We start from the raw sequence: 15187 nt of genomic DNA on the forward strand, positions 1-15187 counted from the left end.
TATACTCTTTTGTATGGTAGAAACAAGATATTATAGGAAGAAAAAAAAGTCTTACAGGTAAGAGAGCTCTTTGGACACTTCCTGATCTAATACTTTTTTTTACTGAAAATTTTCCTGAGTAAGTACACATGTACACTACAGATGTACTCCGTTATTTCAAAAAGAAAAAAAAAGTCACCGTGCTGTTTTACCCTTTTTGGAATGCATTTCATCCTTTGTCCTATATTAATGCATTGTGAGAATATACTTGGGGGAAGTTTCAGAGTGCTGATCTTAGATCCTGTTCTTTCTCTATATTGCCCTACCAATCTAGCCACAAAAAAGCATTCACAAACCTTTTCTTCTCTTTGTTTTACTTCCCCCACTCTCTAACTGGATTTTCTTTTCTTTACATTCTTTGTTGTTTTATGTAGTAACATTCATGAAAGGTTGTTCAATTTTTCTCTCTCCCCCCTCCCTACACTTCATATTGTGCAGATGTAGAGAATATATCCCTTGTTATCAACCATAATTTATGTATGTGTTAAAAATAAAAGTGAAAAAGCATTCCTCTATCCCTGGAGATCCCTTCTTCTGCTGGTACAGTTCCAGTTCATTGGAAAAAATATTGTCCCTTACAGTATTTTTCCTCTGCTGACTACCACTCCTCTGGAACAATTTTATCTATTCATTTCAGAACAAGAGTACTCGAGAGCTTAGATCTTGTCAGCAGTCTGCCTATTGCACTTAGCTGAACCAACCAGATAAATTCAACATGAAAAACCCAAGCTGAGATAGATGTGAACCTACCCAGTAAATAAAAAAACCAGCTAGCGCCCTTCACACAAGCGTAAAGGGTCTCATTCTCAGGGGAGGTGGACAGGCATTACTTGCTGCAGATTTATTTTAAAGAAATGTAGGCCACATTTTGCCCTGTGGTTACACCTTCATTATACAATTACTTTGGTGGTGTGACTCTGGTGGGGACATAGGGGTGTAATGGAGAACAGAATCTGGCCCCATTTTTATGTGCCACTAATGAATGTTATTTTAAGGTGCAGGATGAAATCTTGTCTGGACAAGATTATTGAGGCCCAGAACTGAAAATGTTCTTTGGCAATGTGTGGGTGGGTGTGGAGGGAAGGATGAAAGAGAGGAGAAAGAGAGAAGGTAGAGTTGTATTTGAGATGAAAGATATATATTCTGTCACAACCCCTGGTGAAAGTGAGAGCATCCCAGTCCACACTGGTATGCGTTCAACGCCCTCTTAGATTATATGGAGGTGGAAAGGATGCCACAGAAGAAAAATTGTAGCCCTGGAGTTCTAGGTTAATTGGAAATTTTGATGATTTTTACAGAATAATCTTTTATTTCAAATGGGAGATGGACTAGTTGATGTCTCAGGTATTTTTATTTGGTTTCTAAAGGAAACAAAGCTCATATAATTATACTATTTGTCATCAGTCCCAGACTGATATGTTCTGAAACATGTGGCTGATTTTAACCAAATCTGACAGAGGGGAGATGTCTCAAGAGTAATGATGTTTCTAAGGGGTGGTTGTTTTGTGTGTTGGTTTTTTTGTTTTGTTTTTAAATCAGTGATTATGCAAGGAAGAAGGAGTTCGGGGTTAAAATTTGAGGTAAGAAACACAGAAGAGTTTGATTAATAGCTGAATCCAGAAAGACATGAGGAGGCTAAAGCAGGGAACATTATCAGTATTAGATAATGTTTCCATGTTATTTCTGAGGTAGGGGTCTAATATGTTCATAACCTGAAATCTGAAGCACTTCCAGCTCCAAACCTTCACTGTAACCTTAGCTTCGACCCTACCATTACATACTTGTGACTTCAATTCCTGTCCATAACCTGAATATACAGATATTCTGTGTTCAGTATGGTATGCTGCATAGGATTTGGGAAAGCAACAATGCAGAAATTATTTACAACTCTTCATGTAGCACTCTAGCTTTTTTCTTACTGTTTTCTTACTTTGCATCTAGAGAGTTTTACTGTTCTGACCCTGTGCACGGTACTGTAGGAGATCACACTATAGGGAAAAAGCTCTCCCCCACCCCGCCCAGTCCTTCCCTATGGCAAACCCATGTTTCAGGGCAGGAGCTGGGACACATGCATGGCAACCCTGTTAGCATAGAGGAAACAGAGCACTGCAATGGGTTTTTTCTTTGTAGGCTGCTAGAATTTGGGTGGCTAGGCAGGAGCTTGTGGTTTGGTAATTCTAAAACTGTTTGAAAAACTAGTAATTTAATCTGGGACCTTACAAAGATCTCCCCAACTGAATCTTGTTGGCAATTCCTAGATGAGAAAGGAAGTTCAGCTGAGCTGGGTAAGAAGGTGGCAGTTACCTTCCTGCCTGGCTGCCAGGCACTGTCCTGCTATTGAAGCTTCTGCCAGTCACAGCCCCCTGACTGGACACCAGCTGAAGCCTGCAGGCAATTGCTGCCTGCTGTTTTGGTCAGGTGTAGTAAATTCTAAAAAGTGGGCCAGGGCTTGTGTGCAGTCTAGCTCTACAGCATAAATTAGTACTTTGTACAGAGGCCTTGAATCTATTATAGGTGCAGGAATGCATGTATATTAGCTATTCAGGCATAATAAAGTTTTGCTATAGGAGTTCTTATATTTCCAGGTATATGTCGTTTGTCGATTAAAGGTCTAATGCTCTTATGTATGTGCTGTATTGCTAGAACCCCTTTATTAAAAAAAAGTGTTTAGAAAGCTGGAGCACAGGGAGCAGCTCCTTTAAAACTTGTCTGGACAAGATTTTTGGAAGAAAAAGAAGCTGTCTTTAAAAAAAAATATATTGTAGCCCTACCTACATGTTTCTGCTGATATCCTGATTATTTTCTTCACATTGGCCTGAGTTAACTCTGCCCCCTACAGCATTCATCCCGTTGGTATAGAAAATGGAAAGTTCTGTAGGTTGCCTAGGAGTTTCTCTGAGCCTTGATGTTTAGATGGGCTGCGAATTAGAGAAAATTGTAGCGTGAACCACAATAAAGTAAAATCACGTTATGATATGCATCTCTTGCTAATGTTGTAAGTATGATGTTTGTAATTTCAGTCATCCTTGCTGCTGTAGTCATCCAGCTATGGAAGCAAAGGGCCTTGACAGGAGCAGGTGTTTGGGTAATTCTGAAAATTGCATGGAAGAGAAAGACAGCAGTTTAATCCAGCTCATACAGCCAATTGAAATTGCTGACCTGCTACAGACCTGATTGAATTTTAATGAGCTGAATTATCTCTGAATTAAGCTGGTTGATATGCTTGTAGTTGTGGTTTGAACAAACTTGGTTTTTTGCATAGGTCCAGACTGGAAATAAACTGGAAGAGAAAATCTGGGAAACAGCTCTTTAACTCTTTTCAAATTAGATTAATGGCCATGTATTCACTAGGGACTAACATTGTATTCTTAGCTTGTTACTTTGCCTGAATAAAACTTTCATGAAAACACAAAAATTTATAGTTATTAGACTACATTTTCCCACTCAAAATCTTTCCTTCTTGGGATTAGGAAGCAACAGAGGCTTTGTAAGCATAACTTGCTCATATGATTTTAATAGACTTGTTCTGGGCTTCTTTTTTTCTCTTTTTCTCTCTCATTGTTAATGAGAATAGGACTGGGGTAATGTTAATGTTGGCAGCAGTAGTAGTAGAAAGGCACATGCAGCACAAAGAAGGTGTTTGGAAAGATGAGCAAACCCACTTTATAACCTAGAGGTTAAAAGCAACTTCAGCACTCCATTTTGTGACTGCTCTGGATAGGCAGAAAGAAGTTCATCTGGTAGATGAGAAGGCTGCTGGTAGTGTAGCTAGGGAAGGTAAGATAAACTAACCCTACAAAAAAGCTAAGTCTATGTTTAAAAAAAAAAAAATCCAAACACGACATATATGGAGGAATGGGACAACATATTGTACTGAAGTACAGTGGCATATTGATTCTGGTCTGTCATAGTATTAAGGGATGGGGAGGAAAACAGGTGGCAACTGCAGAGTGCTACTAAAAACTTTTTTGTTTTAAATATTTGCAAGCAGCATAAACAAGAAAGCCCAGAGGAATAAGCAAAAGGTTGAAGTGCTTTATATACCGCTATAGAAACAATGTGAAACTTCTCATGCAAAACCAGCATAAAGCAGGCTGTCCTTATTTACAGCATATGCCAACTTTTTCTAAGAACATCAGCCTGATTGTATATTTGAAGAAACGCAGAGGCTTTTTCTTTTCTTTTGGCTGAATGTTTACATGTATTCCAGTGCTTGTGTAGTAGGTGCATCTGTGAGCATATACAATTCATAAATAGGCATCTGCAGCTAAAGTTCAGTTCAGCAGGCTTTTAATCAAGTTATTCTGTGTGAGCTTAAAACTACTGCAGCTGTGATATGCCATACATCAAATCTCAGTGCCTTCAGGTGTGTCTTGCATGCAGTAGAGTCACATGGTCCTAATTTTTGCTCCAGGTGTTATGAGAGTGTATTGATGATCTTGGAAATGCCTGGATTTACTCTACTAACTGAAGAAATTAGAAAGTTATTAGAAAGCGAGCTGCAAGTCCCTTATACTGGTGAGTAAAAATTATTTGCATATAACATTGATAGCTCTGGTTGTTGCTATTTTGTTACACTTTTTTTTTGTAGTAGTAGTAGTATTTAGGTAAGTATTATGAAATTGCCTTTTTAGTTTTAGAGGAAAATGCTCTACTTTATGTTCCTACCAAACCCCTGCTACTGTTCTGTTTATTTTTCTAGCATTTCATGAAGATACTAGTATTACCTGTAAATAAGAATCCTCAATTATGAGGTGTGATGTGAGTTTTGCCTTTATCCTTAGAATTTTGAAAGGAAAAACTTCATTATCTGTCTGGTTTCTGAATGATATTTTGCAGTAATACACCTTGAGCCCAATCATAAAGATATTTTAAATCTGCCTTTTGATCAGACGGAAGTAAAGTTCACCCCAGATCAAGTGGTTAGTAGAGAGCTCTTCTACAATGTTCTCACCAACTAGTCTGAATGAACTGTTTTACCATTCAAAGGCTACTTTCAGTTAACTGGATTCAAGTGTAGATTTTTAGTTCAATATCGCTTTATCTGAATAGCTACATCAGTTTGGTTCTCTGGCAACCTACAAATTGTCTGCCAGCAAATATTCACCAGAAACTGAAATGCTGTTCTGAGCTCCAATAATTATTTCTTGGTGCTACGTGAGAAAGTTTTCTTGTCTGTGCCTAATATAGCTTTGCAGAGTGTGTGGGCAATTAGCGAGGTGGCTTTTCATAGCGTGAAAAAGGAAAGTCCTTTTTTCTGCTGAAGCAAGTTTGAGCTAGATAGCAACACATACCAACTTCTACTAAAAGAGATGGCAGTGGACTATAGAAACCACCCCAAAACGTCTTTTATTTTTTGAGACAAATAGTAGGGTGTCGGGCACCCCGGAGAGCGGGCACTCTGGCGATATTGTCCAGCCGGGGCCACAGAAGCGGTCTGATTTCTGAGGTCTGGCGCTGGCTGAGCCGCTGCGGAGGGCGAGGGCTTCCAGGCAGGACCGGCGCCCGGAGCCGGCCCGGGGGCTCCTGCCCGCCCCGAGCCCGGCTCCGGCGAACCTGGCCGAGGCTTTCGCCTCCCCGCCGGGCGAGGTGCGCTCCTGCGGGCCCCGGGGGAAGGACCGGCGGCTCGGTCAGGTTACGCTTCGGAGCCCCGGGAGCCCCTGCCCGGGGACGGAGCCACGCGGGGATGGAGAGGGGCCGGCGCGGCGGCCCCGGCGCCCGCAGCCCCGCACTTCCCGCTCACCGCGGCGGGACCCGGCCCGGGCAGGGCGGGGAGTCGGCGCCCCCGGGGGTTGGGGGGGGGGGTGGATCGGACAAAGGCTTCCAGGAGAGGGAGCGGCAACCGGCCGCCGAGCCCCGCGGCGGGCTCCGGGGCAGCGGGTCGGTCTCCGCCGGGACGGGGCGAGAGGGGACGAACGAAGTTCCCCGCGGGCGCGGGGAGGCTCCTGTCCCCCCACCCCGGAGGCGGGGAGGGAGGAGGCGGCGGCCGCCGCTTTCCGAGAGGCGAAAGCGGGGCTGTTCCGTGCCGCTTTCTGCTTCCCCGAAGGTGGCTGCCGGGGAGGGGGAGGCGGGGGAGGAGCCGGCTTCATCCCCGGGCGGGCGGCGGCCCCTCCACTGCGCCAACCTGCAGGCAGGAGGGCGGGAGGCAGCAGCCCCGCCCGGCCTCCGTCTGCGCCGGGCCGCGCCTCCCCTCGCCTCCGTCCCGGGCAGAGCCGCAAGCAGCCGCTTCCCGCTGCGTCGGTCCTGGACTGCAGCTCGCTGGCGGCGAGGGCAACAAGCAGCGGCATCTTGGAGCGCCTTCTTTCCCGAGTGCCCTTTCATCTCTCCCAGTCCGCTCCTCTCTCGTACCTGCAGCCTTTCCTTCCCCCTCCACTCCTCCTACCTGGCTGTTCCTCCTTTTCTCCCCCTTTTCTTCCCGTTTTCTGTTTGCTGGGGTGTTTTTGCTTTCCTGCTCTTTCTTCTTCCTCCACCCCGTTCTTTTTTGGACCCTCGTCGTCTAGTGCCTCTTAATTTCTCGATTTCTTCTGATTTTTTTTCCTTGGACTTTGCCTTGTCATGTCAAGATGGAAGTCAGGCATGACTGGCTCTCCTCATCCCCCCACGAGGGCTTCGAGCAGATGAGGCTGAAGAGCAGACCCAGGGAGCCTTCCCCAAGCCTCACCAGAGTAGGTGCGAACTTCTACAGCACCGTCAAGCAGCAGGACTACAGTGCCAGTGTCTGGCTGAGGAGGAAAGACAAACTGGAGCACGTAAGCCAGCTTCTATTTCCACCCCCACCCCCCTCCCCCCTTTTTATTTTCTTTCTAGACCTCTGTCTAGGTACTCTGTTAGGCTACCTCTTTACCAGCTTGGACCCCAGAAGAAAAGTGTTGCTCCAGTAATTGGGCATGGCATTTCCCAAATGGTAGAGAAAGGAGCTACTTAGAGGTCCCAGCCTGGTCAAACCTGAGGTAAATATGATGTCAGTACCGTTCCCAAACCACATGCAAGTCTCTTCCTAACTAGAAATATTTTTTAATGTTCTTGGCTTATTCATTCTTCTATTCCCGCAAATTCAGCACTGATGTGGGAGGAGAAAGATTGGGATGGTGCAGATGGAGGTTAGAGCATTATCTCACGGCGATTATAATGTGGTTCTAGAATTGCTAAAAGAAAATAGCTTTTTTTAATTCTAGCTGTGATTCCTCCCCCCCCCCCCCCCCTTCTTTTTCTTCTTCTTCTTCATGCATGGGACTGAAAATAGTCAATCTATGTGGGGTAGAGGAGATTTCCTTCAAGACATCTATTCCTGCAGCAGTAGTACATGACTTAACTAAGTGTGTTTGGGACCACAATAGAACTGATACTGTGGATAGCTCTAGTGAATATTTTATGAGGATTTAAGGTGCTTCTAAGTATTCCTGTCTCAGATGATGTTTGAAAGCATTTTTCATGTTACTTCTAACAGCAAGGAAATGGGCTGAAATGACCTGCATACTGTGTAAGAGTTTTCTGAATAGCTTATTAGGTGAAACCCATTGTTACAGCTTACAGTACAATCAAACCAGGAAACTAGCTGCATTTACAGGATGCAAAAGAATGTGGATGGGTTTGCATAATGCAACAGTCTGCCATCCTTTAGTGAGTAATTTGTGATCACAGTCACGTTGACTTCAAGATGCACAGAAAAATATTTCTTGTGGTACAGCCACCTGAAGTCTCTTTGGATAGAAATGGTCTCACTACAAGGATAAATTGTCCTTATTACATGAAAATCCTAGATGGCATAGTAGAGTCCTTTAAAGATGAAACCTGAGAAAAGCTCCTCTATCAACTAGTTCATGGAGTATTACCCTCCCTTCCCACTAACCTGCAGAGTATTTTATCCCTGTTAGTGAAATTTTAAACTTGAATTGTTTACACTTCCGGGGAAATGACAAGAACTGATGAACTGTTGGAAATATCACATTTCAAATGTTGAGAAAGCTATTGAATCCTATCTGCCTTCTTACACATGTTTTTGTGATTCTTTGCACTAACAACAACGCATCAGAGTAGTAAGCTTGTAAGCAGAGTATTCTCCCATTGTGAATCAACAAGAAAGGTCAGTGCCTTATCTCAGTATAGCTAAAACACAGAAAGCACAGCAATTTGAGCTCTGGCTTTTGTAACAGGGTTTTGCTACATGTGCTTACATGTTGATATGTGTCATCAAATGAATGATTATTAATTGGGGGGCAATAATCTGCCAACAGTTTGACAGCTAACTGCTATTTTGGTAGCTGAATATTAGCATGTTCAGATATCTGTATTGTAAAGCATACAACAATATAAGCATGGACAAGCAAAATAGGCATTAACTTGTTTGAAGATTGCAAGTGCAAAACCTTTATTTTGTGTGTGGTTTGGCTGGGGGGTTTTTTTGTTTGTTTTGGATTTTTTTTTTTTTTTTTTTGATGAAGTCAGTATTTTGTCACAATAGTAATCTTCAATAACCCTGCAGCATTGGTGTGAAAAGCTTTTTCTCTAATCAGTTTGGTATGAATGCATGTTCTTCTGAGGGTTTCCCTCTCATTTCATCCAGTTATTTTTATTCCCAGAGCCTATTTGGACAATGTAAAGAAAAAAATTGGAACATTGATATTTCTTGCTTGCCATGAAGTATTTATTTCATTGACATTTATTGTGAATACCCTGCAGTACATTAGATATGCTAACAGTGTATATGTGAAAATACTTTGGTTTTATGATTTAAGGTAACTGCTTTACTCATGAGTGTTGTAACAGACAGCCTATTGCATAGCTCCCCTTAATGAATGTAAATAAAATATGTATTAATTTCTAGATTGTATTTTGCTTATACAGTTTTGGAGCAAGCTTATTTTCTATTTTCAGATAAATCTTTGTGGGTTTGAGTGTTTTCTTGCCAAAGAAGTTATTTGCTACACTCCACTCTTCCACTCCAAAAGACAAACCAATTAATTTGAGATGCAGCATTTTGAATGGTACAGTCATTGATATATGATAGCTTATGGCCAATATTGGATAATGAAGATACACAAACTTCATGAGGTGGATGGAGGACATGAATAACATTTCATTGCATCTCCCTCTGAGATAATCATGTTACTTGATACCTACAAAGAAAATCAAAATACAGGGAGTGAGCATTCATGGAGGCACTGATTTTGAAAGTCTGTTGTCATAAATTTGATGTTAGATAATGACAGATATAGGCAGAAGAGGGTATATACTGAGTGTAAGTCAAGATATGCATGAACAGATTTTGAAGTTTCATATGTGCTCTTTAGGCCTTGTGGAAGGGGTTGGGTTTTGCTTCGCTGAGATTATTTCTTATATCGATTTCAGCGTGGTTGTAATAGGGATAAAATTGGGCCAGTATATTTTGTATGCTACTTCCAGTAAATCCTTGTAGGCCACAGTAGCTATATTATATTGACTTTTGTTAAAGCGAGTAGCATGGCATATTCATGTGTGACACTTCTTATTAACCCATATATAGTGTGAGGGACTAAAAAACATCTTCTGAAATAAATTTTTATCAAATTGTTTATATAAAAAAATTCTGAAATACACAAACAGTTTGTTTCTGGATTTCAAAACTGTAACAACTGTTTGGTGTTGTGGGGGTTTTTTGTTCGTTTGGTTGGTTTGGGATTTTGTTTGTTTGTTGTTTGTTTTAAAAATCTCAGTTTGAGGAGTGTGGTAAAGAGGTTCAAAATTCAACTTGTTGCCGTAGCTCTTCTAAAAGTACAGAACAAGTTCAGGTGTGCAAATATGATAGAGTTTCTTTAAAATTGTTCAAAACTTAATTGCTGACTGACTACAGAGGATGTCAAAATCTGGAACGTATTGCTGGCGTCTTGCTAATTGATTGTTCTTCAAATGGATCTTAATATAATGTGTCTCCTCATTGGCTAATTGTTTATGTGGGTTATCTTTTTCCAAGTGGCAGTAACACAATTTGTACCACACAAGATCTGAACACAACTCACCCCTGTTTTCTTTAGTGAACTCAGATGCTGTATTTAAAATTAACTGGATCTGCTGTAAGTTGTTTAAAGATAGGCCAATGAGGAGTTTTTGCTGAAGTGAGGCCTCAGTGTACATGTGTGCTGCAGCTAGTGTGTTAAAGAGCCATACTTTTAATGGAGGAAATTACTAGAGGTGTGAGGAACTCTGACATTGCAGATGTGACCACAGTGATGTTGCAAACCTTTGGCTGAAATTCCTGCAGATTTGAGATTTTTCAGATTCTATGTATCTGCTTCAGCTGGTTCCTCTTGCGTTTTTGTGAAGTTGTTTGCCTGGTACTGGAAGTGTTGAAGTGAAAACTGCTGTTTGAAATATTCTTAAAGTCTCCTTTGCATAGTGTTTTTTTGTTTGTTTGTCTGGTGTTGCCTTTTTTAATGAAATGTTAATTGGTTAAGAGAAAGAGGAGGAGGAGGAGGTAGGGATGGGGGGAAAGAGTAGCTAACCTGATAGCCTTTAGCTGGTGGGAGTTACCTATGTCTGGTTTAATTTACAGTAGCTCTCCATCATGTCTGTGTATCCTTCAGTAATGGCAAGTACTATATAGCTGCTTTCCTAGTACCTCAGCAAAGAATTCTAGAGGAGTTAATTTTAAATAATCAAAACTTAAAAGCAGAACAGATTTCTTTTTAAGCTACGACAGATATGTTTCAAGCATATATTCTTTTTTTATGACAAATACAGGTATGCCTTCTCAAAGATATAGCGGTAGTCTTTCTCTAATAACTTAAATTTAATGATTTACTTAATTATTTTAAAACATTTTAAAAATTATGTTTTAAGAAACTTCTTCAAGACTGTAACTTTTTGGAAGACCTGGTATCAGAACAGTTTTATTTCCTGGAGATCCTCAGTCTGTTACCTTTAGTATTATCATCATTAGGAGAAGTTATTGATAATTCTTGCATCATCTCTTGCTTTTACTTAAGTTCTGATCAGTAGCAAAGGCAACATTGGGATTTTCAGATTCTAAGTACTCTTGCCGTTATGAGAGTTGACTTGACCAGTTGGTGTTATGCAGTTGATCAGCATACCGCTATCCCTTTGGCAGCATTGCTACCCAGAGAGAAAAGAGGCTATGAGATAAAGGGAGGGCAGTGTCGCATGGCAACAGAGGCAGATATCTAAAATGCAAATGTTGGGCCTAAGACAATTTACAATGCTGCCCGACAAGCATGGCTGTGGTACTTCTCAGAGCCTCATGACCAAATCAGAAATAAAATAAAACTTTAATTCACCTGTCATCTTTATAAAAGTTGAAATCCCAAATCCAATTCTGCTTGTTCATTTTTATTATTCAAAAACTAGTAGTTCTCTTAGGCAGCCTTTCCCCCTCTCCCCCTTTTTCTTTTCTTAGGATACAGGAAATTCTTAACAAAAACATTGTTGGACAGTTTAAAATTGCATTTCTGCTCTTGCATGTAAATTAGCAGAAGTGTTAAAAGTCAGAGGACAGATTTATAGGCTTCAGAATTTGACATCCTAAGGATGGCAGAAGACACCATGTGCATAGCTATAACCTGTAACACGTAAACAAAGAAGGTGGACATAGCTTGATGTAAAGCAAGTAACAGTAGTAGAACTCAGTCAAGCCGAATCAGTTGCTGGACAGAGCCAACAACTTTAACTTAAGGGAGAATAATAAAAGGATCTAAATCAAAATTCAAAAAATCATTACACACATTTGCAAAGCAGTCTATGTCTTTCAGTAAATGCAAACACATGGCTTTTTTTGGGTTAAATGAATTGACAGAGTCTTTTGCATTAAGCAGGTATAAATAATTTGTCATCTGGAATAATGTTGGGTACCAAGAGGAGCTGAGTGCACCACATATGAAGGTACATAATGGGGACATTTCAGAGGGTTCTGAAGAGCTGGTTTCCAGCATTTGGAGCTTTTTGATGGCATGGTTGCAGATTATAATTCCAAATGTCTATCTAGTCCTGAAGATAGATATCTATATTTAGATTTCATCATTAAAATCAAGGGAACAAACTCCATTAAGAAGAGGGACTTTGGCTTTTTCTCAACAGAAGACTGACATTTGGAATTGCCTGCCTGCAACAGTGGTACTAGCATGCGTTGAGCTTCTTGCTGAAGTAGTAGCAAGCTGACAGACGGTGTGTGGAGGAATTCTTCTGCTGAAATGCTGCTTTCCTTGAAGGTGTCTTTTGCTAGTAATGTTTTGCAAACACCATTAGAGAAAATAAGTGTTCAGAGAAGTGGAAAAAGGGGACCAAAATCATTGAACAGTGTTGGGAAAATAGTGAATAGCATTTTAGGCAGAAAATGTAAAGCTGTTTCTTTTGAAAATACTATAGGGAATTTGAAATCTTGACATTTGGAGGGGAAAGAATACCTTATTTCAGTAGCTGCCACACGTAGAAATCATTTCATATTGCAAAACAGTGAAAATATGATACCTAATAGTTTATTTTTCTCTTTCTAGTTGTGATGGGTTAACCTTGGTTGTCTGTCAGCTGCCCACCAAGCCACTCTCTCCCCCCCCCCCCTCCTCAACAGGACAGGGGGAGAAAATGAGAAAAAAGATCTTGTAGCTTGAGGTAAAGACAAGGAGATTGCTCACCAATTACTGTTATAGGCAAAATAATCTCAACTGGGGGAAAATTAATTTCATATATTGCCAGTTAAAAATAGGGTAGGATAGTGAGAAACAAGGACAAGACTAAAAACACCTCCCCCCTCCCTGCTTCTTTCCAGGCTCGACTTCAGTCCTTTGTTCCTGACTCTTCTACCTCCTTCCCCTCACTCCCCCAACTGGCACAAGGTATTGGGGAATGGGGGTTTGCAGTCAGTTCGTAACTTTGTCGTTTCTTCCTCCTCACACCGTTCCCCTGCCGTGATGTGGGGTCCCTCCCATGGGGTACAGTCCTTGTCAAACTGTTCCAATGTGGGTCCTCCCCACAGGCTGCAGCTCTTCAAAAACCGCTGGAGCATGGGTCCTTTCCACGGGGTACAGTCCTTCAGGAATGGACCGCTCCAGTGTGGGTCCCCCACGGGCTGCAATTCCTGCCAGAGCCAGCTCCTGTGTGGGCTCTCCACAGGCTGCAGCTTCCTTCAAGGCACATCCACATGCTCTGGTGTGGGGTCTCCCATGGGCTGCAGGGGGACAACTTACTTCATCACGGTCTTCATGGGTGGCGGGGGAATCTCTGCTCCGGCACCTGGAAGACCTCCTTCCCCTTCTCCTTCACTGAGCTTGGTGTCTGCAGGGCTGTTTTTCTCACATTTTTTTTAGTCCTCTCACATAGCTGCTGTGCAGTGTTTTTTACCCTTTCTTACATACGTTAGCAACAGAGGCACCACCGGTATTGTTGATGGGCCCAGCTTTGGCAAGCAGAGGGTCTGTCATGGACCCAGCTGGAATTGGCTATGTCCAACATGGGGGCAGCTGCTGGTCTCACAGAGGCCACCTCCGCAGCACCCCCCCTCTATCAAAACTTAGCCACGTAAACACCATACACTAGCCTTGGAAGCTACTCTTCTTTCTCTGACATATGAGAAAAACTTGAAACATTGCATTAATCTAATGCATCAGTTCTGATGATTCCAACATCAGTCATTTTGAAAGTCCAAATCTCTGAAGCTAAAATTAAAACATTTGAGAGGAATAGTCCCTGTAACAGAATTTATAGTGTCTGGCTTCATGCTGTTGCACAAGAAAACAAAACAACTTGAAGTTTCAAAGTTGCGCTTAAAATTGATTTACATATCCATGTATAAATTTAATTCAACTCATTCAAGACTTTTTAGAAATGAAGTTTTCTAGTTGCTGAACAAAAGACCTAAATCTTAGGCTATGTTTGTTCCAGATGCTAACTTCAGTAAAGATATGGGAAAAGTGGTTTTCACTGCTATGCCTTTCCTAATGCTACCAGCATTAAGGAAAATCCAAATTGTTTTTTTGCTACTGTCATCCCTTCTTTTTTATCAGCATTGACCATCCTTGTTTAAGGATTTTGAAAAGGCAGCTTCAGAAACTTGCAGCTTAATCTCCTTGTCAGTTACACAAACAAATACTCTGCCAGTCTTCAGTGGTTTGGTCTTGTAGCAGACCATTGACAGTAACACTTTTAAAGATAGCAGGAGTAGTTAAGACACTAGGAAGATTATCCTTAATGAATATCTCCTCACAAGAGCAATCACTTCACCGTCTGTAGAGGATGCCCAAAGAAGCTAGTCTCTGTGGCTGAATGTTTAGCTTAAGCCTTCTTCCATTCCAGAACAAGGAATGCTAAAATGCTGCAGTGAAAATCTCTTTACCAGACTATCCAAAGATGGAAACAACAGACCAACTCATGCCAATTTTTAATAAACCCCACTTCACTGTCATTCAAGATGGCATATACTCTTAATCATTCCTAAAAAAGTCTTGTGCTGGCAGTAGACTCCCTAGATCTGTCACCCCGATGGAGCCCTTTCCTGAGGGACATGCTTATGACTGCCCATGTCTTGCCTCGCTCTTTTTGTAACACTGTTTAAGGTCTGATTCCCAGGCCTTTTACATAGTTTCACTACTGAGAGGAAGAAAACCAGGTGCCCTGCTAATGTCTTGGAAGGTCCATATATCCTCTTAAACTGAATATTCCCTCTGTCATATTTCAGAATCTGAAAGGAGGTTTCTTAAAATGAGATTTGGATGAGCTTTTTTAAATTTTCGCATTACTAGATTTTGCATTACTAGATGACAGCTGTTAGAGTGAAAAAGTATAACATCAATTTTCCAGTGCACTCCAGTGTCTGTAACATTGTGTAGTCTGAGTGGACAATCAAGTTGCTTGCAGTATGTCCTTTGCAGTTCTTGGGAACTAGAGCAGATTATTTGAGGATATATCTAGATTAGGCAATAGGTACATATCCCCTAATCAGCCAAATCGGGGACCTGTGCTGCTGCTTGCTTGTGACCTGTATGCCCAGGTTTCCAGAATGGGGGAACAATGAAGTGAATGTGTACCTAGGTGTTATTTTATCTGCTGGGGATGCAGTTGAGCCATTTATTGAGAATTGAGGCACTCCCAGATTCACTGGTCTTTAGTGTTATAAAGGAAGTCAGTTAGCCTACTGTTGCCTCAAAATGACTTAAATACTGAGCTT

The 15187-nt window shown here is 41.6% G+C and overlaps 1 protein-coding gene across 2 annotated transcripts in view; it reads left to right on the top strand.

Moving 5' to 3' along the window:
• Nucleotides 1-6224: 6224 nt before the first annotated feature.
• The window catches only part of PLD5 (phospholipase D family member 5), a 191876-nt gene continuing 182913 nt past the window's right edge, over nt 6225-15187 (top strand). For both annotated transcript variants that reach the window (XM_030035622.1, XM_030035623.1), the window contains exon 1: nt 6225-6788. In XM_030035622.1, the coding sequence (XP_029891482.1) occupies nt 6603-6788 (186 nt within the window). In that variant the 5' untranslated portion in view covers nt 6225-6602. The remainder of the gene's footprint in view (nt 6789-15187) is intronic.

The sequence above is a fragment of the Aquila chrysaetos genome, chromosome 13 (genome assembly GCF_900496995.4).
Source record: "Aquila chrysaetos chrysaetos chromosome 13, bAquChr1.4, whole genome shotgun sequence".
NCBI classification, from domain to species: domain Eukaryota; kingdom Metazoa; phylum Chordata; class Aves; order Accipitriformes; family Accipitridae; genus Aquila; species Aquila chrysaetos.